This window comes from Aptenodytes patagonicus, chromosome 19 (genome assembly GCF_965638725.1).
Source record: "Aptenodytes patagonicus chromosome 19, bAptPat1.pri.cur, whole genome shotgun sequence".
In the NCBI taxonomy this organism is placed as follows: Eukaryota; Metazoa; Chordata; class Aves; order Sphenisciformes; family Spheniscidae; genus Aptenodytes; species Aptenodytes patagonicus.
In genome coordinates this window covers 9,336,485-9,362,288 of record NC_134967.1, presented here as the reverse complement: position 1 = coordinate 9,362,288, position 25,804 = coordinate 9,336,485, and the positions used below count along the sequence as shown (strand labels likewise).

At 58.2% G+C, this 25,804-nt stretch overlaps 2 protein-coding genes across 2 annotated transcripts in view; both read left to right on the top strand.

Moving 5' to 3' along the window:
- Nucleotides 1-445: 445 nt before the first annotated feature.
- RPL22 (ribosomal protein L22) lies at nt 446-3,195 on the top strand. The gene is made up of 4 exons (XM_076355901.1): nt 446-531; nt 959-1,063; nt 1,874-1,998; nt 2,977-3,195. Exons 1-4 carry the CDS (start codon nt 520-522, stop codon nt 3,119-3,121), a joined length of 387 nt encoding a protein of 128 aa, XP_076212016.1. The 5' UTR covers nt 446-519; the 3' UTR covers nt 3,122-3,195.
- A 134-nt stretch (nt 3,196-3,329) lies between these two features.
- CHD5 (chromodomain helicase DNA binding protein 5) overlaps nt 3,330-25,804 on the top strand; it is a 32,881-nt gene continuing 10,406 nt past the window's right edge. Inside the window, 23 exon segments of the mRNA XM_076356396.1 lie at nt 3,330-3,357; nt 3,360-3,419; nt 3,422-3,508; nt 4,907-5,037; nt 9,453-9,632; nt 10,470-10,588; nt 11,166-11,404; nt 12,757-12,881; nt 14,652-14,775; nt 16,727-16,893; nt 16,978-17,196; nt 18,019-18,228; nt 18,328-18,539; nt 20,025-20,156; nt 20,732-20,840; nt 21,128-21,319; nt 21,405-21,605; nt 22,006-22,143; nt 22,723-22,844; nt 23,442-23,615; nt 24,361-24,502; nt 24,717-24,848; nt 25,354-25,471. Of these exon segments, the coding sequence (XP_076212511.1) occupies nt 3,330-3,357; nt 3,360-3,419; nt 3,422-3,508; nt 4,907-5,037; nt 9,453-9,632; nt 10,470-10,588; nt 11,166-11,404; nt 12,757-12,881; nt 14,652-14,775; nt 16,727-16,893; nt 16,978-17,196; nt 18,019-18,228; nt 18,328-18,539; nt 20,025-20,156; nt 20,732-20,840; nt 21,128-21,319; nt 21,405-21,605; nt 22,006-22,143; nt 22,723-22,844; nt 23,442-23,615; nt 24,361-24,502; nt 24,717-24,848; nt 25,354-25,471 (3,361 nt within the window).

The following is a 25,804-nucleotide window of genomic DNA, read 5'->3' as shown; positions in this document are numbered from 1 at the left end:
TGTGCTCCAGAGGGGCCCCGACCGCCCAGTCCCTGCCAGGCCGAGCCCCCGCTCCCCGCCGGCCCCGCTCCCCGCCGGCCCCGCTCCCCGCCGGCCCCGCTCCCCGCCGGCCGCTGCCGCCCGGCCCCGCCCCCTTCTCCATGGCCCCGCCCCAATCCCGAACCCGGGCCGAAGCCCCGCCCCCCGCCCCCCCGCCCACAGGCCGGAGCCCCGCCCCAGCTCCCCGGCCCCGCCCCCCGCGCTGCCCGCCGCGCGCCTGCGCCGCCCAGCCGGGCGGCACCATGCGCTCGCGGGGCAGTCCGAGGCGCGCGTGGGAGGGGCCGGAAGCCATCGACGTTCTCAGCGGTCGGCTAGGGCAGCCTGCGCGCGGCGCGCGGCGCGCGGCGGCCTGCGCGCGGCCCGGCGGCGGCGTGGGCGCAGGCGGCGGGGCGGACGGCGCATGCGCCGCGGCCGCCCGAGGGTGTTTCCGCGCATGCGCGCGGCCCGGCCCTCCCTTTTTGCCCCTTCGCTGGAGCCGCCATGGCGCCCGTGGTGAGTCTCCGCCGGTGGCGGGAGGCCGGGCCGCCCCCCCCCCCGCCCTCCCCGCACGGGCCCTGCCGGGCCTCCGCCCCCCCCCGGCCCTGTCTGCCCCGGCCCGTTCCCCTCCGGCGCGGCCCGGATAGGCCTTCGCGTGGGGCTGGGCCTGGGCCTGGGCCTCCTCCGGGCCCAGCCCGCCGGGCGTGCGGCTCGGGAGGGCGGGCGGGCGGCCGGCCGTGGGTGGCCCTTCCTTCTCCCCGCTGCCCCCGGCCCGAATCCTGGCCCGGGCCCCTTTCCTCTCCCCCCAGCCTGGAGCCCGGCTCGGTCCCCTTGCCTCCAGGCCTGAGCTCCGTCTGGTCCCCTCCCTTCCCTCCTCCCCGCTGCCCCCGGGCCCGTTGCCTGGAGCCGATCCCTCACGGCTCTCTCTTCCCCCCCGCTGCAGAAGAAGCCCGCAGCGAAAGGTGGCAAAAAAAAGAAGCAGGTGTTGAAGTTCACGCTGGACTGTACACACCCTGTGGAGGATGGCATCATGGACGCCGCCAACTTTGTGAGTGCGGGGCCTCTCCGCCGCCCCGGGGGCAGACGTGACGGCACTGCTGCCCCACCGGGCCTTTCCGGGGGGGGGGAGGCTGCTGGCTCCGCTCCCAACAGTGTGCTGATGAACACGGCCCTGGCAGCCCCCACCGCCCCTGCTCTCTGTTTCTGCCCCTCACCACAGCGCAGCGTAAAGGTCTGCGGCGCTGGGAAACACCCTGCAGACAAAGGGAGCCTGGGTGGTGCTGGAGGCTATGAGCTGTTTGCTGTTTTTAGACGCTTTGTAGTTAAAGCACAAGCATCTTCCCTTCCTGTTCAGCAGTATTGCCGTTCATCCCTCGGGGGGTGAGTTTTCTGTTACGCTGTGAGGAACGGTGAGGGCAGAGTGTGCTGCGTTTCAGCACTGTCTGATGAACCTGTTTTCATTCAAACTGTGCTCGAGTTTGAATGCGAGCCACAGCGCAGGGCTGTGGCTGAGGTGTCCTCGGAGGATCCTAACCCAGCCGTCGCTTCACTGGCTGTTCCCTCGGAAGGCAGGAAACGTGTCCCTACCTCGCTAATCCGGTGCGTTCGGACTTGAGAACCTCCCTTACGTGCAGGTCTGAATGGGCCGGTTGGGTTGGTTGTGGAAGGCACTGGCAGGCTCGGAGCCTCCCGGCCTGCAGGAAGGTGGCTTTCCTCTGCTTCCCCTGGACATAACGGCACTTCTGTCTCTTCCCCAGCGCTAACAAAAAGCTGAAGCGCTGGGCGCAGGCGAGCTGGGGAGGCCTTGTCCGACAGGAGCTGGCGGCCCCGGCTGAGCGGCGGTGTTCCTCTCTTGCAGGAGCAGTTCCTGCAGGAAAGGATCAAGGTGAACGGCAAAGCGGGAAACCTGGGCGGGGGTGTGGTGACCATCGAGAGGAGCAAGAGCAAGATTACGGTCACGTCGGAGGTCCCGTTCTCAAAGAGGTGAGGCAGCAGGGCAGCCCGGCGGTGCCAGTCGCCGTCACGAGGCTGCTGCCAGCGCCCGGAGCCGTGGTCTGTTGCCGCCGGCAGCAGTCGGCCCTCGGCGGGGGGTCGCTGGTGTTTGGGCTGGCCTGGCTGGCAGGAGGGCCCGGTAGTGAAGAGATGTCTCGGTGCAGGGGTCGTGCCAAGACTCTCAGTTAAACGCCGTGCGACGCTCGGTGCGGTGGCTGCCTGTTCTCGAATGATCTTTGAGAGAGAGAACGTGGTCGATATTCCTGCTGGGAAGGCCGGTGGGGTGGGCAGCTGGGGAGGACGCGCAGCCGAAAGGGTGCCAAGTGCGGCGGTTAGGGGTTGATCCGCAGCCAAGCTCTTCTGCTCCTTGTCCTGCTGGGCTCCTGCCCGCTTCTCGGGGCTGCCTGTCCTTTGTCTGGCTTTAATACGGTTTTCGCTGCGGCAGAGATGGCACAGTGAGGCAGTTGGAGGTCTAAAACGGTGGGGAGAAGAAAACCGTGTGCGGTGCTGGGGCAGTGCCCTGCTCTGTAAGCATCCGCGTTTCAGCTGATGCGGTTTCTCCGTGCCGGTGCCGCGCCTGGCACGTCCCTGCAGCTGCTGCAGGAGCTGGCAGCGGTTAGCCGCCGTCCGAGCAGAGATTCGCTGTGGTGTGTTGAGCCGGTGGCGTGGAAATACGGTGTGTGGTCGCAGCCTTGGAGGGCGAGGGGAGGGAAATAATTTCCCAGGCTCCGTGTTCGTCGGGGTGCCGGCGCGATTCCCCCGGCGGTGTTGTTTCCTGGCAGAAGCTTTGCCGGGACGTGCCGATGGGACGCGTTGCTCCCGGTGGAGGTGGAAGCCCACGGGAACGGGGATTTGTGTTTGCCAAAAGCGCCGTGTGGGGGTTCGCAGGGGGGCGGAGAGGCGCCGCTAGAGAAACGCCGCCGGTTTGGGGGTGCAAAACCGCTTTTAAGCTCAGGCTTCTCCCCACAGGTATCTGAAGTACCTGACCAAGAAGTACCTGAAGAAGAACAACCTGCGCGACTGGCTGCGCGTGGTGGCCAACAGCAAGGAGAGCTACGAGCTGCGCTACTTCCAGATCAACCAGGACGAGGAGGAGGAGGAGGAGGAGGATTGAGCCGGCCCCCCGCCCGGCAGCCATTTTGTACAGTTTTGCTTTCCTGGAATAAACGGCGGGGAGAGTTGTTGATACCCCGCGCTCCGCTGGCGGCTGGCGGGCCCCGGGGGGCTGATTTGGGGGGATTTGGGGCTTTTCGGGGAGCGCCGGGGAGGGGCGGGGGCTGGGGGGGGGGGGGGGGGGGGGCGGGAGGGGCGGGGCTGGAGGCATGGGCGCGTCACGGGGTGGGCGTGGCGCGGCGCCGCCATCTTGGCGCGGAGCGGCCGCGCCCGCCGCTCGGCCCCGCCGCTCGGCCCCGGCGCGGGCCGCTGCCGCCGCCCGGCATGCGGGGGCCGGCGGCCGGCCGGGAGCTGCTGGACGACGCGGAGAACGAGGAGGACGTCTCGGGTAGGCGCGGGGGCGCGGCGGCGGGGTCTCCCCTGAGGCGCGGCCCGGCCGGGGGCAGCCGGCCTGCCCGGCCCGGGGCGGCCCCGGGGCGGTCTCCGCTGGGCGCCGCTCCTCCGGCCCAGCCCCGTTATCGCTGCGCCTCGAGAACGGGCGGCGGCGCCTTTGCGGCGGCCCCGGCGAGGGGGGTGCGCCGGGGCGCGGCGGCCGGGGCCGGCAGGTCTCCGAGGCCCGGGGCTTGTCCCGGGCGGGCCCTCCCGCCTGCGGGTCCGCCTCAGGGCGGCTCTGGCTCCGGCTGGAGCATCGGGCTGCGCTCCCAGCCCGGGCGCCCCGGGGCGGCCGCGGTGTCCCCTCGGAGCGGCGCTCAGGGGCGGCCCGGGTCCTTCCCCGGGGGCCAGCCCATCCCCGCACCCCTGAGAGGTGATTCCCCTCCTCGCCCTGAGCACAGCGGAGGGCAGGCTCCAGCTTGGCTGAAGGGCTTTTCCAAACCCCCTCCTCCAGCAGGACCAGGGGGCCAGGGGCTCGGTGCGGTGCACGGGGAGGAGGTGGGCTGGTCCCACCGGGGCACTACCCGGCTCCCGCCCTTCCCGATGAATTCGGTGGAGCTCGGGTGCCTGCCTTGCCGGAGCCTCAACCGGCACGGCTTGAAGTCAGACAAGAGCTATGTCCCTACGACTCTGGAGTGTTATTACTGTATAAGCTCAGAAATTAAAAATAAAAATACTGATGCAGGCCTTAAAGAAGTGCAAAGACTGGACAGGATGGTGGGACTCGCTGGTGAGTGCTGGGTTTGGGGAGGTAACGACGACGGGAAGGTGAAAGCGTGTGTTGGGATGGGTGCCTCTGCCCGGGGCCGGGGTCCCTGAGCTGGCGTGCGCAGCCTGGCTGGGTGCCCGTGGTGCTCCCTGAGCGTGGAGCCACAGCAGAACAAGCTCACGTGAGCCGTGGCACCCATCTTCCATGCGAGGCCTTCCTCTCCCTCGTTCGCCTTCCATTGAATCAGTTTTAATAGGCTCTATTTGGAGATCCGAAAGGTGAAAGCCTAATGCTCTCTAATTACCTACGGACCCAGACTGGTAAGAGCAGGCAGCACGGGGGGCGTCCCCCTGCGCCTGTCTCCCAAGAGCGAAAGGCAGACTGCCAAAACCTCGGGTGTTTGTGTGCGAGCGGCAGTGAGGAGCTGGGCACGAGAAGTGCCGGGGCAGGTGCTCCTGGGCACGACTCTGCCAGGGCTCCCTCGAGGGGCAGCAGCAGATCCCCCTCCAGGAGAGGCTGCGGAGCTCCGTGTCTCGCGGCCTGATGCTGCCGCTCGGGTGTGCTCCTCTGAGAGGGATAAACACAAACGCGGTATCCTGTGTGCCTGTGCAATCCGTCCGCGTGAGCTGTCCCTTTTGTCCCCAGAAGAAGATGATGGGGTGCTGGAAGGACTGGATGAGTTTTTCGCAGAAGAGCAAGTCGCTGTGCAGAAAAAAAAGAAATCCAAGAAGCTGAAAGATAGCAAGGCTGCCAAAATCAAGAGAAGGAAGAAGGAGGTAATGCTGCATGCTCCCATGCCGGGCTGGGGGTCTCCTCTCAGCTGTGGCGCAGAGGCAGGCTGCTCAGGGCGCTGCTGGCAAGCACCTCTTGGGTGTCTGTGGATGGAAAGGAGGGGTGTTATTGGGGCGTTCCCTTGCTGAGCAGGTGCTCTCCTGGCCCTGGGAGGTGACCCAGAGCCAGGGCAAGAGCAGTTCTTGTCCAGCTCGGATGCTCTGGGGTGGAAATCTGCCCTACGAGTGGTCTCTGGAGAGCAGCTGTGGGGGAGGAGTGGCCACTGCCCCTCCCGGCAGCGATGCGGCTGCCCACCCCTCAGGAGGGGCTCGGCTGTGGTGTGTATGTTGGTGTGTGCGATGGTACCGTCCGTCCCCGTTTGTTGAAGCCCTCCTGCCCGTGCTGCAGCGCAGCACCTCCTTGCCGTTATCTCTGGGGGCGGGCAGTAAATCTTTCGGGCACATCCTGTAGCGACGCAGCGTCTGGGGCTTGGTTTCTGAGGAGGGAGATGCAAACCGCCATGTTGGGGGCACAACTGGGGCATGGCTTGGAGGTTTCTGCGGACATCAGTGTCAGCCGCGCTCGTCCAGGGCGTTTTGCAAGTGAGACAGTGTAGGGGCTTCTAGGATTTGGCACATGGAAGGGCTGTTGGGCCTTCCGTAGGAAAACAAAGATGAGGCATCGTGTCCTCGAGGATCAGGCCTTCCCAAGGCTGCCTTGGGGGGTCCACTGTCTGGTCGGGAAGGCTGACCGGCACTGCCTGTGCTCTGCCAGGGCAGCCGGCTCAGACATGTCATGGTCCTGGAGCTGGGCTGGCTGCTGTGTTGTGCCACGCAGGCTCTGCCTCTCGCTCTCCCATCCCCGGGCAGCGCTGGATGCAAGGACAGGAGCGGACATCTTGCGCGCTGGCCCTTTTGCTGATTAAATGCAAATAGGCTGCTGGGAAGGAAGGGCAAACAGCAGAGGTTCTTCAGCCCCCTTCCTTCCCAGTGACGCTGTGGCTGGGGAGAAGTCACTCATCTAGCACAACGAGACGCATCCTCACCCCTCCCCTTGCCAAACCAGGGCTGAATGATGCTGATCTCATTCAGTCATCCCCTCCTCCAGCCACTCCCCGTGGGATTTGTAAAAACAGATTGGCTAGACGAGATAGTGCATTAAAGTGCTTTTGCTACTGATGGGAGCATGATGAGCTGCTGATTTAAAGAAAGCTGATTCCATCCTGCACTACGTTACCTGCCAGCCTTTTGCAGAAGTTGCGGCCCCGAGGAAGCTTTTTTCCTTCGTGGCCATGGGGGTGTTCTCTTTCTGCAGATGCCACGCAAAGCTGGCTCAGGCCCTCTGCCTCCCTGTGCCTCTTCCATCATTGGACGCATTTTTTTCCTATGCTGCTTTTCTTGGGGCGGGAGGGGGAATAAAATAAAACCCTGTGGTATTTTCACCTCTGTTCATTTTCTGTCAATGCAAGCCTGCCTGAGCCCAGCAGCAACGTGTGCAGCTTGTGCCGAGCCTGACTGCTGCCTTACCGGGGGTGGGGAGAAAATAACAGGCTGAACATTGAGTGCGCTTGTTTTTTTAATTAATGCCTGGTGTGGGCAGTGTTAACCAACCTCGGTTCTGCCTGTGGGAGACTCTTCCCTCGTCCATCGAAGCCAGGGAGAAGCTGGTGCGGTAGCTGTCGATAGGTACCGAGCAGCACCCAGGCTGCCTTTGGCATGAGGAGATAAAAGAGAGGGGTACCCTGAATGGGCCTTCCTTTTCCTAAACTCCTCCTCAAGTGTTTTGTGGGGTAAGTGGACTTTCCCCCTGCTGGAGGATGGTGGGAGTGAGGCGCAAGCCTGCGGTGTGGGGCCGGTGCCTACGCCATGACTGACTGACATCCTGTTGTCCCCCGTGGTTTTGCCATGGGAGCATGGGGAGGAGTGCTGCCACGCGGCACTTGTGCGGGAATCTGCCTGCGTCAGCCGCAGTGGAACTCGCTCAGTTTGCGGCGACGCTGACGGAAGCCCTGGTGCAGGAATTGGTGCTGCAAACCCCCGGAAAAATCTGTGTAAAATAACCAGGCTGTGGTTTGAACCTCAGCGTATGGAGATGAAGGTCCTTGTCGGAGAAGGGAGCGGAGAGGGGGAATTTCAATCTGTACTGCAGCAGTTACCGTGGCAACCAATTATTCTGTGCCAAATTACAACCGTTTATAACCCCGCTAGAGGAAAGGCTCAGTTTGTTCTGAACCGAGGAGGACCAGAACCCCGTAATGGCCGCCGAGCGAAAGCGTGCCCCGGCAGCCGTCGGTGTTGGGCATTCAGATGAACTCCCGTTGCCGGGGCGGTGGCTCCGGGCAGGAGGGCCCGGGGCGGGGCGGGGGGGACCCTGCCCGGCGGCGGCGGCGGCGGGGGGCTCGGGCCGGCGGGCCCCGGCACTGCCCGCCGTGCTGGGCCCGGGCGCTGCCCGCCGTGCTGGGCCCGGGCGCTGTCCGCCGTGCTGGGCCCGGGCGCTGTCCGCGGTGCTGGGCCCGGGCGCTGTCCGCGGTGCTGGGCCCGGGCGCTGCCCGCCGTGCTGGGCCCGGGCGCTGCCCGCCGTGCTGGGCCCGGGCGCTGCCCGCGGTGCTGGGCCCGGGCGCTGTCCGCGGTGCTGGGCCCGGGCTCTGCCCACCGTGCTGGGCCCCGGTGCTGCCCGCCATGCTGGGCCCGGGCTCTGCCTGCCGTGCTGGGCCCCGGTGCTGCCCGCCATGCTGGGCCCGGGCTCTGCCTGCCGTGCTGGGCCCCGGCGCTGCCCGCCGTGCTGGGCCCCGGGCCGGGCCCTCCCCGTGGGGCGGGCCCCTGCTGAGCCCTCTTGTGCTGCTCTGCACGCCGGCGTGAGGGCTCTGCCGTCCAGGTCCGGAGCGCCCTGGGTGGGACAGAGGGATGCCTTAACGCACGCGGCCTCTGGCAGGCTCTCTGGGGACACCAGCGCTCCACCCGGAAGGCGGTGGCGTTCATTAGGATGGTAATGTGGTTGCTGTCAGAGTTGTGCAGCGGGTCATGGTCTCTCTCCCAGAAGGAAACCTGAATTCTGCCTGACCAGTCTCCGCTCTAGCTCTCCCCAGCACGGTGTAGCCATCTGAGCCTGGTCTCTTCTGGCTGTGGGGAAGCAGAATGCATCCATCAGCCGTCCAGCAGGGCCCAGGCCTTTCTGAAGTGGTTGGCTCACATCGCTGCTGAAGCTGTGTGTGACCAAGTCTCCACTGGAGATGGGGGGTTTCGTGTGGCTGTCTGTCTCTGAAAGCGAGGGAATTCAGTTAGGCTCACCTGACTTACTCTGCTCTCCTGCCCCTTTCAAGACTCTCTGTGCATCCACCAGGACTGTTTGGTTTGTGTGACAGCTGAAATCCTCCTGTAGTCACACAGTTCTACTGCAGCACATAGTGCCCAGCTGGGCAGCAGAAAAAAACAGAAACAAAGCAAAACCCTAGCACAATATCTGTCCGGTGAGCTAAAGATTGCACATGACTAAAGAGACCTTCTCTTCCTTTCCTTTAGTTTCTTCGCTGTTCACACTGTGGTAGAAGAATGTGACTTTATTTGTGTAAAGCCATGAGCAAACACAAGATGGAACATCATATGTTACCTGTGTTATAGCAATTAAAAACATTGCCTAAATGTTGCCTGTCTGAAAATGTAGGATCTTTTGGCAGAGCAGTTAGCTGCCTCTCAGAGGAGTTGCTCTTTGGTTTACTACGCAGCTATTTTTAATGTGCACATTCGCTTACTTGGCTTGCTGTTTCCTGGTTTTCTGTTTATACCGCCGCTCACCAGAACAGTACCTGAACGCTGTGGTATTGCAGCATCGGGGCACTTTCAGAGGAGCACATTACAATATGGAGGCAGAGCAGGCATACATCTGCACGGCTGTGGCTCAGCATTGCTTCTCTTGCCCCCCTCGGTGAACGAGTCTTGAGGCAAAAGCATAAACGTTCCATTCCATATACCTTGGCCTGGACGAGCTTTTCCAAAATACGGTTTTATCTGTATTGCATGACGTTCTCTTTTTTCCGGTGCTTCCACAGGGTGTGGGTTGCCTTGCACGAGCAGATGTGTTTATAGCGCTCCTGGAATGGAGAGAGGGAATGGCTCCATTTACAGGTGGGGGCTTGGAGCAGAAGGTTGGCTAGGGATCACAGAACTGCCCTGAAGAAACAGTTCCAGATAAACCAAGGATTTCTTTCTGTCTGTGTCTCCTGTGGTCAGGTGCTTCTTGCCGTTCCCAAATCTGATTTTCGTGCTGTTTTCCCCCAGCCCCCCAGTGTAATGGCAGGGTTATTTGAGGGAGGGTTGACTTTGGCTGGTGACAGCAATTGCTTCGTGCTGGCTGGGAGGGTTTGTTGGAGGAGAGCAGAGCGGAGGCAGGCCCTGCTTTTTCTCCACTGTCACTTCTGTTTTAGGGGAGCAATGATGAAATGTCAGACAACGAAGAGGAGATCGAAGAGAAATCTGCGAGTGAAGGGAGTGACTATTCCCCTAACAAAAAGAAGAAGAAAAAACTGAAGGACAAGAAGGAGAAAAAACCAAAACGGAAAAAGAAGGATGAAGAGGAGGATGACAACGAGGATGGAGCTCTAAAGGTACTAAAGATTCCTTTACCCTGAGCTGGTGCTAGAGCGTAAGACCTCGGGGTGCGGCTAGATCTCTGCGAGTTACCTCATTCAGAGCCAAGCCATGTTTTCTGGCCATTGACCTTGCGCTGGTGAATAATTTCCCTTTGTTTAAAGCACAGCAGCATAAGCAAAGTGCACCCCGGCAGGCTGGGGATTTAGCCACGTGGCAATGTGCGCTCACAAGTCCTCACGGTACCTTTCGCAGTGATGAAGCCAGGGTGTTTTACTTTGAGGTCGGAGACCTAAGTCAGGTAGCTTGGATCTTCTGCCAAACGGCAGCTTCTCAGTCTGAGGCAGCTTGCTTTCTTGGGTCGTCTGCCCGCATCCCGCCAGTAACAGATTCATCGTGTCTGTCCTTGAACGCGAGGACAGAGCGTGGCAGAGCAGCTTGTGCTTAGAGAAGGTGGCCTGGGGGTTTCATGAGACGCTTGTCCTGGGTTTGGCGAGGAAGAGATTGCGAGTGAACGACTGGGAGAGGAAAGGCTGTATTTCACTGTTATTTATCTTGTGTGCAGAGGAAAATTGAGTTTCTTGGAGACGTGAAACCCGCCAAGGCTTTGTGTTGTATTATGTGGTATGGGGAGCATTTGGATGGTGCCATGTTAATTTGCTTCTTGGGAGTGTGCGAAGCATTAGTTTATTAAGCACTTGTGCATGCTCTTTTTTACGTCATGGAAGCAAATCCCTGCGTGTTGCTACTAGGGAGAGCGTTTGATATGGAGCACATGACAGACCCAGCCTTGCGCTGCTCGTCTGCAGAGCTGCAGTCGTTTACATTAATGATGTCTCTCTGTAAATCTGCAGGAGCCCAAGAGCTCAGCCCAGCTGATGGAAGAATGGGGCCTCGATGATGTAGATTACATTTTCTCAGAAGAAGATTATCATACTCTGACTAATTACAAGGCTTTCAGCCAGTTTCTCAGGTAGGAAACTGTAGGTCTGGACGGGGCCTTGGGTAGTGGTTGAGATTTGGGCGTTGCTCAGTCAAGTGGCTGAAGTTGTGAAGTAAATTCTGCATCGCGAGCTCCTTGTTGCTTCTCCCTGCCTGACTCAGTCCTCAGGACTCCATCTTAATTGCAGGATTGACTGGAAAACAGCTGAAGTGTTTCTCTCTCCTCTCCCTCTCTCCAAAACCCTGTTTTTTGTGTGTGCTTATTTGAAAAGTTTCATGAGAAAAATTGAGTAACAATAACGAATTTTTGCTTGTACTGCGAGCCATTCAAAACACAACAGGTATTTCAGGAAAAGGCAGTCTCTGAGGAGGTTTAAGTGTGCTCCTTTATGTATAGTTACTTGTTTAAGAAAGCTCTGGTTTCTGCTGCCTTTCCAGTGGAGCTGCTACCACAGCGGCAGGCCACAGCAGTGGGCCACAGCGACCTGCTGCTGTGAGGCATGCACCACCATTTCTTAGGCTGAAGTACCAGCACACGATAAGCAAAAGCAGACGCGCAGTGAAGCGTTTCTATTAACGTGTGGTTTTCCCTCTCCCCTGCCCTGCAGGCCTCTGATCGCTAAGAAGAACCCCAAGATTCCCATGTCCAAGATGATGACCGTGCTCGGTGCCAAGTGGCGAGAGTTCAGTGCCAACAACCCGTTCAAGGGCAGCTCGGCAGCAGCGGCGGCAGCAGCTGTTGCTGCAGCTGTGGAGACTGTGACCGTCGCCCCGCCACTTGCCGCCAGCCCCCAGCAGGCTGCCTTGCCCACTGTCATCAGGAAGGCTAAGACCAAGGAGGGCAAGGGTAGGTGCCAGCTGTGGTGGGCTGAGCGGGGGGTCTGCTCTCACTGGCAGCGTCCGGCCCGCCTGCCGGGCCTGCAGAGCTAGCCAGCCACATCTTCAGGCTGGCAAAGGTGGGAAAGCTTCTCCAGGCAGGAGACATGCTTCAGCAAACTGGGCAAGTGAAGGTAGTGCCAGAGGTGTGTCTGCAGCTCCTGTTTCCCTTGCAGAAGTCCTAGAGGGGGCTGTGGTTTGTGAACCATGTTAGATCACCCTGGCAGCCTCTGGACCTTCTGGACTTTTGGCAGTTTGTGGCAATTAATGCTCACCTTCATTCTTATATCTTAAATAAGTGATTGGGCCATGTATTTCTGTGCCATCTTCTGTCATGGGGGATTCTGCAGGGTTGTAAAGCCCTCCAGAAACCAGCAGTATCTTCAGAGTCCGGTGTCTAAGCTGAAGAGGATTTGTAGGTTAGCAAGGCTAGGGCAGAGGTGCGTTTGCAAAGCAGGTGTGGTCTGGCCAGATGAACGTGCACTGTTTGGCGGTCGAGCCGGGTGCTCTGTTTCTGAGATGGTAAGGAGTTCAGTGATGGAAAGGCACTGGCAGTAAGGCTGCAGCTCTGTTTCAGAATAAAGGATTTATTCTCCTGGCAGTTGGGTGAAAGGCGTCTGTTTTCAAAGCCCACTTGCAAGGAGTGAGCCAACCATATAAATCTGCAGTAGCTTCTCTGGAAATAGTCTGATTTGTATGGAAAGAGTCTCTCTCTTGCTGTCAACATTTCCCTGTTTCTGATGGTAGATCGGTGCTGTTTTCCCCACGTTTGGAAGGGGCTGTGCGGAACACTGTAGAAGCTGGGCAGTAGTGGGAAAGGGAGGGATCTCCCTTTGTTAGTGCTGCGTTCCTCCTCAGGAAGGTTGCTGTTCCACTTGTGCAGTCGTCAGTTCCTGATGCCTCGAGAGGTTTTGAACAAGCAGCTCAGAGCTGGCAGCTGACCAAGAGTGCAGCTTGCAGCAGCCTTCCCACGTGGTGGGCAGCGTGCAGCGTTCCTGCCTCTCCGTGGCCGCCTCTTTTGTCCCCGCCTTGCAGACCCCTAAGTCCCTATTTGGTATTCGCAGCCCCGTGGTCCGTGGGCTGTAGTCCCTCTCCTGGATCCCAGGGCAGATGCTTTCCTCCCCTGATTCTTCACAAGTGCTGGGTCTGGGCTTGCAGCCTTTTGCCCCAAAGGACGTGCTCTGTGGATCGTGCTAGCTGCTGCCCTGCTCCCCGTGGTCCCCAGTGCTCTCTCATCTTCCCCGTAAATCCTGTGCTGGGGGTGGGGGGTGATTTGGGGGACAGCTGTTTGAAGAGTACCAAACAAGTCTTCTGTTTCTCCAGGTCCAGGTGTGCGGAAGAAAATCAAGGGCTCCAAAGACGGGAAGAAAAAAGGGAAGGGGAAAAAGATGGCAGGCTTGAAATTCCGGTTTGGAGGAATCCCCAGCAAAAGGAAAAAGGGCTCCTCTGTAAGTGTGCACCGCCTCTTTCTGCAGGGGGCCTTCGGTGCGGTGGGCACGGCAGGGAAATGCCGGGACAAGCCCTCCCCTAGAAGCCTCCCTCGTGTAGGGGTGTCACAGTCTTGTTCATGCCCCTCCACGAGGTGCCAGTCTCTGGTCAGCACATTTCTTCATCCCTTTGATAGAGAGCTGTGCCCAGGCTCAGATTTGTAAAGACATTGTGCCTGGGCGTGATTTCTGCTAAAATCATATAATCACATTTACTTTCAGTGATGAGGTTGGTAATGCCATCATTTCAGGTTTCATTTGCAAAGGAATTCTTCAGGGCTTGCACTCCAGCTGAACCGTATGTCAAAGAGAATTATCGAATGCTTTAATTACGTTAGCATAGCCTGCCTCCTGGCATCTGTGATCCCGCAGCATAGCCCAGGGGTACCAGAGCTTCCCGGTAAGAGCATGGCATCAGGGCTCTGCTGCAGTTTGTGTGCCATGCTCTTGTCAGCTCATGAATATCAGGTGTGTTTTAAAGAACAGCAGAGCACTTTAAAGAATAAATCTCTTAAATAACTATTGAATAGGGGTGGAACTCTTGTAGGTCTTGATAATATTGATCAAAATTCCATTAGTTCACCCTTATTGGAGCTCACTGACTCTCTAGTTCTAGTTGACATAACAAGTTGTAAATGACTTTGTGCATCAGAGATTGAAGCGAAAGGAGCAATCCGAGGCAGCCACTCGCTGCTGCACTTTTTCAATCACATGTCACAGAAGATTCATCCCATCTCCAGGTGCACTCTAGATCTATGCATTCGCATTCCTGAAAGTTACAAAGAGCTTGGGCTTGCTCCTGCAGCTGGAGCGCTAAGCACCCGATTAATAGTCTCCAGAAAAAGAATTCAGACGTGTTGTTATGTTTTGACGCCATTGAATGCCAGGCCTGTTTAACTCCTTTCACGTTATAAGGAAGGTCAAGCGTGAATGCCTACATGCATGCACACAAACAGGCTGACACAAACTGAAACGGGTGTCGAGAGAGAGGGAGCAAAGTTCTGCCAAGCAGTGGAGAAGGGGGCCCCTGACTGCCCAGGAGTGGGAGTAGGGGGTCGTCCCCCCACGTGTCTCTGTTTCGGGTACCTGCGCCCACGATAACATTGTCACAGCAGCAGGGTGTTGCAGCTGGGTGATGCCTGATGCCTGTGAGATGCTGAGACTTTCCCGATGTGCCTGGCCAGCTGCACTGTGCAATATGTCTGCGCTCTGTGTTAGCGGGCACGGCAAGCTGCAGGGGAAACCCGGAGCCCACCTCTTGTCAGGGACTTGGCATGTTGATTTACGTATTTTAAACGTGCTCTGAGATTTGCTCAGTGATTGCACTTTGATGGTGCTGTGAACTGGACAAGCTGCCACCGTGCTGAGCAGTGCAAGGTAATTGCCTTCAGGCTCTAGTGACAGTCCAGATCTACGCTGATTGATTGCCTGGCTGGGACATCGATCTGATAGAGGAGATTTCCTTGCTTCCTAACGCCTTGTGACACACTCCTGTGAACCCTGTCTGTTGGTGCCAGGAGCGCGTTCGCCATGCTGTCATCCCTGCTGCTCTGGCTAGTCGATTCATGCAGAAAGGAGGGCGCCCTGAGGAGCTCAGCCGCTGGTCGATGATCCCACGTGGGTTTATGTGGGTCTCTGGGGGTTTGTTCTGCTGCAGAGTGGTGTTGTCTGGGAGTGACCGCTGGGATGCCAGTGCTTGGACTGTGTGTGCTTTGGTTTTCCCCTCTGCAGAGCGAAGAGGAGGAACGGGAGGAATCTGACTTCGACAGTGCCAGCATCAACAGCTCCTCAGTGCGCTCCGAGTGCTCGGCTGGCCTGGGGAAGAGAGGGAAGAGGAGGAGAAAGAAAAAGAGGAGTAGGCCATCCTTTGTACTCTGTTCCTGTTCTGTTTGGATTTCCCTCTTCAGATGGTGCTTTCCTGGCCTTGGCAGCTCCAGGCTGTCTGGCGCTGGCTCGGTGGGAGAGGATGTGCTTGTGCTTGTCTGTGTGTGTGGAGTGCGAGGTGCTTTCTTGGTGTCCAAGCCCTGCTGCTGGTGGGCTCGTGCCTGCAAGAAGGCAGTGAGCGGATCCCGCCACGGGGTGCCGGCTCACCCCCACAGTGCCAGCAGAGCAGCCCGGCGGCAGGGCTTTTCTGTCGATCCGCAGTCAGCTTTCCCTCTGGGCCTCTCTCTGGCCATCAGCCACTGCCTGGGGCTCCTCTCCCCTCGAGCCGGCTCTGTGTCACCACTCAGAGTTGCTTTGGGAGAGCCGTCGTTGCGCTGCTCTGTCTTGCCGCGGTACCGTGGCTCGCAAAGCCCACCTGCCCCGTCTCGCTGCCTGCTCGCAGCCCCAGCCACCCCGGGTGGCTGAACCCCTTGCCTGTCCCAGGACCCTACCTGCTCTTTGGGCGCCGGGGCGCATCACGGGCGGTGTGGGCAGCTGGCACCCTGCTGCCCTGCCCTGATCCCACCAGGGTTTGTCCTATAGCAGCCAAGTTCCAGAATTTGTGGGGCTTCCAGGGAAGTGATTTTCTGAGGAGCAGCCCCTGGAGAGACATGGCTTGTGGCAAGCTCCCAGCGGAGTAGGACAGGCTGCGGGCAAGAAAGCGTTAAGATGAGGGACTTTTTGTCTGCGTGAGATATGCAAACAGGCAGCAGGGAGGTGGTAGATCTGTGGTAGCAGTGTAGGAAGAGGGAAGCGCGCGAACGGTGGTGGAAAGCATCTGTCGGGATCTCCCAGCGGCTGTGTGGCCATGTTTGTGTGTGTATTCCTTCATCCCTTTCCTCGCAGAGGGCTGCGGGTGGATTCTGCACGATAGCACCTCCATCCCCGCACTGTTGTTGAGAGCAGCCCCCCTGCGCCGAGCTGCCCCAAGCCCTGCTCCAGCTCCCAGCACCAACAGGGGCTGCCGGGGCCCAGTGCCGCCCTGCCCGGCTTCCCATGCCATCTCTGCCTCCTGCGCTGCTGCAGGACGCGTGCTGCCTTTCTACCTTGCGTCCTCGTTCGGACAAGTGCTTCAGATCCAGGCGCATCCTTTGGCTTCGTAGCTTTGCCGATGGGTTTTTGCTTCCAAGAAGTGGAAGGGCGGCTTCTGGGCTGGGGGACGGTTAGAGCGTGATGCTGGCCAGCCTCCCTGTCGGTTGACGAGGCAGGGCTGGCCGGCTGGCTCCACGTCTTGCGTGTGAAGGGTGTCGCTTCTCCTCCCGGCTTGTTGCTGTGCAAGGGCCCTCGTGCTGGAGCTAGGCAGCTCCTGCCGCGTGCTGGAGGAGCGGAGGGTCGGAGGTCTGCGCCGGGAGTTTGTGGCAGAGCTGGGAATTGAGACGAGCTGTTCCGGTGCTTGCAAGGCCTTGTCCCTCCCTTCCTCTTCCTGTCCACGCTGACTTGAGAGAGCTCCTGCCTCTGCACCAGTGAGCACCCAGGAAGAGCAGAGTAGTCCCAGGAGAGGAGTCCTCCTCCTCTTCCTCGGCCGTGTCACCCTTGCATGGTGCGTTTGCAGTTGGTGGCGCTGGTACCTGGGGAGGTTTCTCTGACTGGCCTCCCTTGCAACCTCTCCAGGTTCTGGCATTCTCCATTGAGAGCCTGAAGGAACCAAAGGATGATACAGTGTGGAGAGAGAAAGAGAGACAGAGGTGAGATGATGCTGTGTGCAAAGATGAACTGTGGTGCTGAGGGATAGAGAGGTAGGGGGACGTAACAGGAGGGGTCCGAGGCGAAACACTTTCCTTATTTCCTTAACTGTATCGTACAGGAGCAAGCGTCCCGTTCCCTCCCGGGAGAGCAGGCAGCTCTGCCGTCCCTCTGACTGTACGCCTGTCCCTTGCTTGCAGTCGAAGAAGGGGACGGGTACGAGACAGACCACCAGGACTACTGTGAGGTGTGCCAGCAGGGAGGGGAGATCATCCTGTGCGACACCTGTCCTCGCGCCTACCACCTCGTCTGCCTGGACCCCGAGCTGGAGAAGGCCCCCGAGGGCAAGTGGAGCTGCCCCCACTGCGTGAGTGGGGTCGGGGCCCCGTGGGTGTGGGCGGGTGGGTGGCTGGCGGAAACCCTCAGCGTTACTCTGGCTGTGCTTCCCCAGGAGAAGGAGGGCATCCAGTGGGAGCCGAAGGAGGAGGAGGAGGAAGAAGAGGAAGGTGGTGAGGAGGAGGAGGATGACCACATGGAGTTCTGCCGGGTCTGTAAGGATGGAGGGGAGCTGCTGTGCTGTGACACCTGCCCGTCCTCCTACCACCTCCACTGCCTGAACCCGCCGCTGCCGGAAATACCAAATGGTGAATGGCTCTGCCCTCGCTGTACAGTGAGTGTTACCAGCATTCCTCGCCCCGTCCCTGCTCCCATACCTGCCCAGCCCGGGAGCAGGTCTCCCAGCCGCCACTGCCCCTTGTGCCCTCTCCCCGTGCCGTGCTGCAGGGCCGGCGTCCTGCCCTCTGCCACAAACCCCCTCCCTGGAGGAGCATTGCTGCCGGTTGCATGCACCTGAGGGCCCTGGACGGCTTTGCCTCCTGCGTGGTCTCCCCGTGGGGATTGCTGGCTGGCGGCTTCCCTGCCAGTTTTCAGATGGGATGTCAAGCCCCATTTGATGCATGGCCTGTGTAGAGGTGCCTTTCTTGCCTGGTGGCAAGACCCGTCCCTGCGGGGGATGCAGCAGTGTCACAGACACTTCTCGGGCACGCCTGCGCTGGCCAGCCTCCACCCGCCCCACGCACCCTCACTGCCTCCTTTCTGCCCGCCTCGTTAGAGGTAACAAATGAGTAGCTCTGCCCAGGACCTGGGCAGCGCTTTGCCTGTGCCTAGGGGCGGTGGTGGTGTTTGCGGGGTGAGATAGATGCAGCCAGGGTCTGGGACACTTCAGGTCACCCAGTTTGCCACGCTTGGCTCCCCACGGCTGGGGGTGAATCCACGGTCGCTCTCCACCCCGGGCTTTCCCTCTGGCAGCAGCTTTCAGCACAGGCTTCCTGGAGCCCTGGCCGTGCTCTCCCTGCCGCACCTGGACGGCTGCCGTCTGCTCGGTGTTGCGAGACCCCTGCTGCCCTCCAGGTCTGCCCTCCTCCCCGCGGTCCATGACAGGGGCTCACCTTAAACTCTGTGCTCTTGCCTGTTTGCTTTTTTTTATCCCCAGTGCCCTCCCTTGAAGGGCAAAGTCCAACGCATCCTGCACTGGGCCTGGAAGGAGCCACCGGCCGCCCCGCTCCTGCCCGTGCTGCCCGCCCCAGACGCAGAGCTGGCTCTCCCCCCGCCGAAGGTGCTGGAGGGGATCCCGGAGCGCGAGTTCTTCGTGAAGTGGGCAGGCCTCTCCTACTGGCACTGCTCCTGGGTCAAGGAGCTGCAGGTGAGCCAGCGCATTGTTGTTGTCCTCGTCGTTGTCGTGCCCCTGCCCAGCCCACTGCCCCACCGCCTGTGGGCTGAGCACGGCTCCCTCCTGGCGCAGCTGGAGCTCTACCACACCGTGATGTACCGCAACTACCAACGGAAGAACGACATGGATGAGCCACCGGCCTTCGACTACGGCTCTGGGGACGAGGACAGCCAGAGGGAGAAGCGGAAGAACAAAGACCCACAGTATGCCAAGATGGAGGAGCGGTTCTACCGCTACGGCATCAAGCCTGAGTGGATGATGATCCACCGCATCCTGAACCACAGGTGAGGAGCCGCGTGCGGGGCGCATGAATGGGCCATGGAAAGGCAAGTGCCAGGGTGCCTGAGCCCCTGGTAGTGCTGGCGCTGAGCGATGCCGTTGCAAGGCAGGGAGGGAAACAGCAAGGGTGAGCCCTGCTGCGCTCCCCGGGACCCCTTTGAGTTCTGCAGATGAAGCTTTGAGCAGTGGGTCTGTGCTCTCTGCGGGTTTTCCCTTCGTGCGCAGCTCTCATATGGACAGTTTACATGGTTAGCTGAGCCTCTGGGACTGCCTGCTGCGGGATTTCTGTGCTCGGCTGAGTTCTTCCCCCCCCGGGGCCGGGGAGTTCTTGCCATCCTTCTGCAAAGCCAAAATCTGGGGCTGGTGGAATTTCAGCTGCTGGCTTGTTTCGAGGTTTCTGTCACCTTGGAGGTTTGTTCCCGAGGTGAAGCCAAGGCCAGAAGTGAATCGATGCCTTCCTTATTTTCATTTCTGCTACACTGCATGTTAAAAATAGAGATAGTAAACTTTCCCAAAGGCGGATGCACAGAGTTGTTCCACTCTTCTCAGACATATTGTTTGGGTCCCTGTTACAGCCTAATCATTCTGTAAATTTCTGCTGTGACCCGGTGATGGGTCTTGCTTCCATCAACTGTGTCCTGCGGCTGCTGCCACTCACCTAAACTACTTTGGAACAGCAGCCTGTTCCCATGTAGGTCATTTGTTCCTCTCAGAAACCATGCGCCCCCTCTGCACTCATGTCAAAGGTGAGGCACCAGCAGGGATTTGTGTACTACTCGCACCTGAGAGGTACGTTATCCCCGCTTACCTCCCCTGATGCTGATACGGATGGTGCCCAAGGAAAGGAGTTTGAGCAGGTGCCTGACTCCCTTACGAAGCCTTGACATTTGTGTTTCTTTTCTGTGGAAGAAATTTCCTGCGTATGAAATGTGCTGTGCAGATGTTTTTTTTACATCGAGCGGCTAGAGACACCTTTTTGTTGAATTTCTATGTTTCAAGTGGCAACTCTGCTTGAAGGCTGCTTGGCAGAAAAGAAACAAAGCTGCCTGGCTACTTTTCATGCGACCTTTACATTGTCTGCTAATAAGGCAAGGGTTTTTTCCCTGTAGGCATATAATCAAGACTCGGTAGTGTGTTTATTCATTTTTCAGTGTAAGCAAAAATTCATAGAGCAGTGAATGCTGCAGGAGAAAGAGGGTGAGTGCTGGAATTCATCCAGTCCTGGTAAAACAGGAAAACAAGGTTGTTCAGTGGAATGGAAGAGCAGCCTTTAAAGCTTAATGATTGAACACACACAGCAGATTAATAGGCATTTCTGCTGGAAAGTGTCGATACTTTCTTTATGTTTTTCTACCTCTGCTTGGATGTCGTGGTCTGTAGGTAAGAGCAGAGGATGAAACATCCAGTTTTGTGGAAGCAGGTTATGGCTAGCTCCTTCCCAGGGGTTGAGTGTCATTTCACTGACAGGCTTTTCGTGCCCTGCGTTACAGCTTTGATAAAAAGGGAGACGTCCATTACTTGATCAAGTGGAAAGACCTGCCGTACGACCAGTGCACCTGGGAGATCGACGAGATAGACATCCCATACTACGAGAACCTCAAACACCTCTACTGGAACCACAGGTACGAGCCAGCCAGGTGGTGGATCCGCAGCCGGGCTGCCGCAGCCTGGGAGAGCCAGGCAGAGCTGGGGCAGCCTGCGCCGGCGTTTGGGACAACCGGGGACTCGTAGGTGTCCCCCTTTTGAACATACTGGCACCACTCGCAGGGACCTCTCTTCAGAGAGCAGTGGCTGTGCACTTTTGGAAAGCTGGCCCCCCTGAAATGCCATTTCAGGGCTGCTGGGAAATCCTGCCTACCTGTTGTTTTCCAGCCTGTGCTCCCCTTCCCCTACGTTTATACTGCCAGGATATTTGTGGTCTCACTGCACTTCAGGGCGGCTCCATGGCGCTGCTGCCTGTCTGTTTTGGGGGAAAACCACAGTACTCTAATGAGATTGCTGTTCTTCATTTTAGATGAAGTTGCGTGGACTGTTGGGAGGGGAAAATTAACACTCCCTGAGTGCCTGTGCTAACTGGGCCAGAAAAGCTCCCGTGGGGAAAAGGCAGTGGAGTTTGAGAGGCGTTTCTGTCCCTCAGTTTGGGGACTGGGAGAGGAATGCCCACCTGCCTTTTCCTGATGCGCACTGGCTGTTGCAGGGAGCTGATGCTGGGGGAGGACACGCGCCCTCTGAAGAAGCTGAACAAGAAAGGGAAAAAGCTGAAAGAGGAGAAGCTGGAAAAGCCTCCAGAAACGCCTCTCGTGGATGTGAGTGAGAATGGTGGGGGCAGCACAACGGTGTGTGAGCCCAGAGAGAGGGAGGCCACCCCATCCTGTTACATTTTTCTCCTCTAGTTCCTTCCCATCTTTTTTCATTCAAAGCTCTGGGGTGGCTTCGCTGTGAGGAGCCTGAGGGCTGTGCTGTGCTGGGGACCATGTCTCCATCTCTTTTGGGGCTGTTAGGTGTCACAAGGCTAAAGAGGGATGTCCTTGGCCACAGAGAAAGGAGGGGGAGTTGGTTCTCACTGCTTTGCGTTGTCTCTCTCTCTTTTCAGCCTACAGTGAAGTTTGACAAGCAGCCGTGGTACATCGACACCACGGGAGGCACGCTCCATCCTTACCAGCTGGAAGGACTAAACTGGCTGAGATTTTCCTGGGCCCAAGGGACGGATACAATCCTGGCCGACGAGATGGGGCTGGGGAAGACTGTGCAGACTATTGTGTTCTTGTATTCCCTGTACAAGGAGGTGAGTGGAGCATCCAGCAGTCCCCAAGGTGGCTGAGAGCTGCTTGGTACAGGGAGAACAGCTTGGACTTTGTCTCCCTGAGCAGGGCCACTCGAAAGGGCCGTATCTGGTCAGTGCCCCTCTCTCCACCATCATCAACTGGGAGCGCGAGTTTGAGATGTGGGCACCCGACTTCTACGTCGTGACCTACACGGGGGACAAAGAAAGCCGGTCGGTCATCCGGGAAAATGAGTTTTCTTTTGAAGACAACGCCATCCGGAGTGGAAAGAAGGTCTTCCGGATGAAGGTGGGAGCTAAGTCTGTGCCCTACCCAGTACTTTAACCATCAGTAAGAAGGGGAGAGAGCAGAATTTGACCTGGAGAGGGAGTTGGTTAGGTCCCTAATCAGGTGTTTTCCAAAGAGGGAAGCTGGCACTGTTTGCAAATGCAGGAGATTTGTGCTGAGCTTTAAAGATTTCTGCCAGACCCTTTTCTGTTTCTGTAGTCCCCTACTTGGTTCTAACATTCAGACGGGTATAGATTTTCTGCTGGCACGACTCATGCCTCGGCCCTGCTGCTGGTGCTGTGCAGTGCAGTGCAGGCAGCCCCCCATTTTCTCCTTGGGTCCCGTCCAGCAGCAGCAAAGGTGGAGGCCGTCCCGTTCCTGGCTCTCTTATCCAGGCTTTTCTCTCCCTCTGCTCCTCCAGAAGGAAGCCCAGATCAAGTTCCATGTCCTGCTCACCTCCTATGAGCTGATCACTATTGACCAGGCGGTGCTGGGCTCCATAGAGTGGGCCTGTCTGGTGGTGGATGAAGCGCACAGGCTGAAGAACAACCAGTCCAAAGTAGGTAGCAGATGTTTGTGACTGATTTTTGTGGTGCGGCTCGTGCCACAAAGATACGACACCCCAGCACTGGCAACCTGCTGCTACGTGCTTTCCTCCCTGAGAGGCAGAAGATGTCCTCACCTCGCACAGGCTCTGTCTGGGACCCGCGTTTCGGTGGATTTGCTCTCTTTAACATCCTCTGGCATTAATAATCCTTCAGCAGTGGAAGAGGTGGCAGCCTCGCTGCCTGCCTGGCAACCTGACAGTCCTTTGATGGGCTGTCATGGAAGGGAATTGGTCCCTCTCCTTCCTCTCCCCTTTACCTGAGGCTAATGCAGCCTCTGGCCCCTGAGACCTTCACACATTCCCCAGCGCAGGGTGAGGCAGGCGGTGTGACCCAAGGACATTCAGGATTGCTGCCTGGGCTTGATGGGGATGGCTCAGAGCAGGACATGTAAGCTGTGGTGTGGTCTGCTCTGTGTGCATGGCGGCAGGGAGAGGTCACTGCTGAGTCCCCGTGTGCGCAATCTGCAGAGTCCCCAGATGACTAGTCGGCTCCTCTGAGCTCTTTTCACCTAACCTCATTTCTTTTCCCAGTTCTTTAGAGTATTAAATAGCTACAAGATCGATTACAAGCTGCTGCTCACCGGGACTCCGCTCCAGAACAACTTGGAAGAGCTCTTCCACCTGCTCAATTTCCTGACTCCCGAGAGGTTTAAGTAAGTTGCGCTAGTTCCCCGCTCTGAAAAGGGAGAGCAGTCAGGACCTGGTCTCTTGCTGGCCAGCGGGGTGGCTCAGCAGAGGTTTTCCAGTTTCCCGAGGCTCCTGTCTGTGTGGGGGTGCCTGGATCCAGTTACTGCTGTGCCAGTGTCACTGATCTGCGCCGGCAGGCAGATGGCAAAGCACATGGCCCCCATGGTTTGTCATAGCAGCTACACACGCATTTTATGTAACCCCAAATTTATTCCCGTGGACTACTACTTTTTGGGTCCTGGGGGTAGCTATTGCCTTGCTATCGGCCAGGAGTTGTGTGTGAGGAACTGAAACCTGCTTTTTCCCTCTCTCTGAGGAGACAGAGGTACTTTGGGCAACTTGTTCAGACCTCGTATTGGTGCATTTAGCGCAAATTTCCCCTCAGCCATCAGTGCGGCTCCTCAGTCTGACTTTTGCTCTGCTCGGATACAGGCATGGGAGCGTTACCTCATCGTATACCATGAGAGCTCTGCCCTTGTTTCTAAGTCATAAAGAAACAGATATCTTTGCTCTCGCGTGTCCCATTATTGCTCAGCACTGTGTGGTTCTGGCTGCTTTCACAGTAACCTGGAGGGGTTCCTGGAGGAGTTTGCAGACATCTCCAAGGAGGACCAGATCAAAAAGCTCCATGATCTGCTGGGTCCCCACATGCTGCGGCGGCTCAAGGCAGATGTGTTCAAGAACATGCCGGCCAAGACAGAGCTGATCGTGAGAGTGGAACTGAGCCAGATGCAGAAGTGAGTAATTCCAGCGCAGCTCCCCCGGGGTGGCTGGCTTCCCTCACCCCGCCTCATCTGCAGCATGGTGGGGCGTCAGGGGAGTTCGACAGGTCAGAGACACCCCACTGTCCTCAGGCCTGCTGCAGGAAGAGCTGGAGCGCTTTATGTCTCACTGGAGAGTGTGTTCAGCCTGGTTAAATTGGGCTCCGTGCAGTCCTGGCTGCTCAGCGGGAAGCATTTAATGCGTGGCAGGCTGTCAGCGTGGCTCTGCTAGTTCTGGGGGGCACAGAGAAAACACTGAGGCTGAACCCACTTCTCCTGTTCTCGGCACCGGGGCACCAGGCTTGCCTGGCGTCAGTCTGGAGCATCACTGCTGCCCCAGGGGATGCTTGCTCAGCTCCGTTTTTTCTGGGCTGACTTGCTCAGCTTCAGCAGCATCTTCTGCCAAGATTGGGGGATTTGCAGGGAAGGGCATGTCGCTTCTTCCCGGCACGTTGGGCAAGGCTCAGTTTACACCCAGCAGCGGGGAGCGTTCCTAGCCACTGTGCCCCTGAGTCCGTCCCACTTACAGGGGCTGTGGTATCCACAGAGCAATTGAATAAACCCAGCCCCGGGCTGAGGGCGCTGAACCGTCGCTTTTAAAAACGTCCAAATGTCCCTTTTGAAGTGATGTGAGTGGGGTTTAATTCGGTGCTGTCCTGCTTACGCCAGTCCCACATCTGGCCGAATTACAAGTGTGCCTGTCCCATGCCTGTTCCTGCAGGAAGTACTACAAGTTCATACTGACGAGGAATTTTGAAGCCCTGAATTCGAAAGGTGGTGGGAACCAGGTCTCGCTGCTCAACATCATGATGGACCTGAAGAAGTGCTGTAATCACCCGTACCTCTTTCCTGTGGCGGCGGTGGTACGTCAACTGTATTTGCACCGTGGAGACATTTCTCAGAATATTGTGTGTAAGCCGTCGGTGGGGACTGTTTCCGTGATCTTGCTTTGGTTAATGGTGTGGGTTTTCATGCAAGTGGTTTCATACAAGGAATATGTCTTTGAAATGCATGTGAATTTCTCTTTGAAGTTAACGAGTGTTGTCCTCCAAGAGGCTAACCAGGATGCCTTCACAGGAGGCCCCGGTTCTGCCCAATGGATCCTATGATGGGAATTCTCTGGTCAAATCTTCTGGGAAACTGATGCTGCTCCAAAAGATGCTGAAGAAGTTACGGGATGGGGGTCACAGAGTTCTGATCTTCTCCCAGGTGAGCGTAGGGAAGGATTAATAATAAATACATTTTTAAAGGATTTTTTTTTTGTTCTGTATGAGAATTTTGTGCTAGGAACAGATAGAGATAGGTGGAAGAGCTGGTGACAGCTTATTCCCCAGATAGCGTGGCAGCTGTGGCAGTCACAATGGATGGACTGTGTCCCAGCTCTCTCCTGAGGGACTCCCTGTAATATTTAAGACCTCTTTTTATCTATGGATAAAGAGGAGATAATAGTGATAGTGCTCCCCTTCGGGGAGGGCCGCTCAGACATGGTTCCCTCGTGCTGGCAAAGCTGCCCCTAGAAGATGAGACGTGAGTGTCGCTCCTCTGGCAGTTGCCTGTCGGCCGTATTCTGCCGTTGGCGGTACTGCCGCCACCTTGGCCTCTGGGCTGCGGGCACGGGCCTGGCCGGGGCAGGGCAGGTCCCCGGGGTATGCGAGGGGAGGTGGGGAGCCGGGCCGTGCAGAGCCGCTCGTGCCAGGGTCGCCTTGCCCTGCAGATGACGAAGATGCTGGACTTGCTGGAGGATTTCCTGGAGTACGAAGGCTACAAGTATGAGCGGATAGACGGGGGCATCACCGGCGGCCTGCGCCAGGAGGCCATAGACAGGTTTAACGGTACTCGCGTTTCTGCCTTGCCGAGGAAAGGGCGCGGGGTGGATTTGCAGCACGCAGCCAGCAGTGGGGTTGCCTGGCTGTGCCCGAGAGCCCCAGCTCACCTGCAGGACAGGTGGCGTGGGGTTGCCTGCGCATCGGTCGTGCCGCGCTGTCAGATCCAGCTTCCTGAGGCACAGCATGGGCTGCTTGTACTGCGTTGTTAAGCCCCTGAGTTGTGTCCCACAGTGAACCCGGAGCGTGCCAACGGCAGGCTGCTTAGTTTGAGGGACTCCGGCATTTCCCTTCAAGGCCTCAGTAGACGGCAGAGCTTCCCCTTCGGCTCCGGAGCTGCAT

Coding starts and splice junctions, on each gene's coding strand:
- RPL22 (XM_076355901.1), top strand. Junction 1,064..1,873: donor TCATGGACGCCGCCAACTTT/GTGAGTGCGGGG, acceptor CCTCTCTTGCAG/GAGCAGTTCCTGCAGGAAAG. Junction 1,999..2,976: donor GAGGTCCCGTTCTCAAAGAG/GTGAGGCAGCAG, acceptor TTCTCCCCACAG/GTATCTGAAGTACCTGACCA.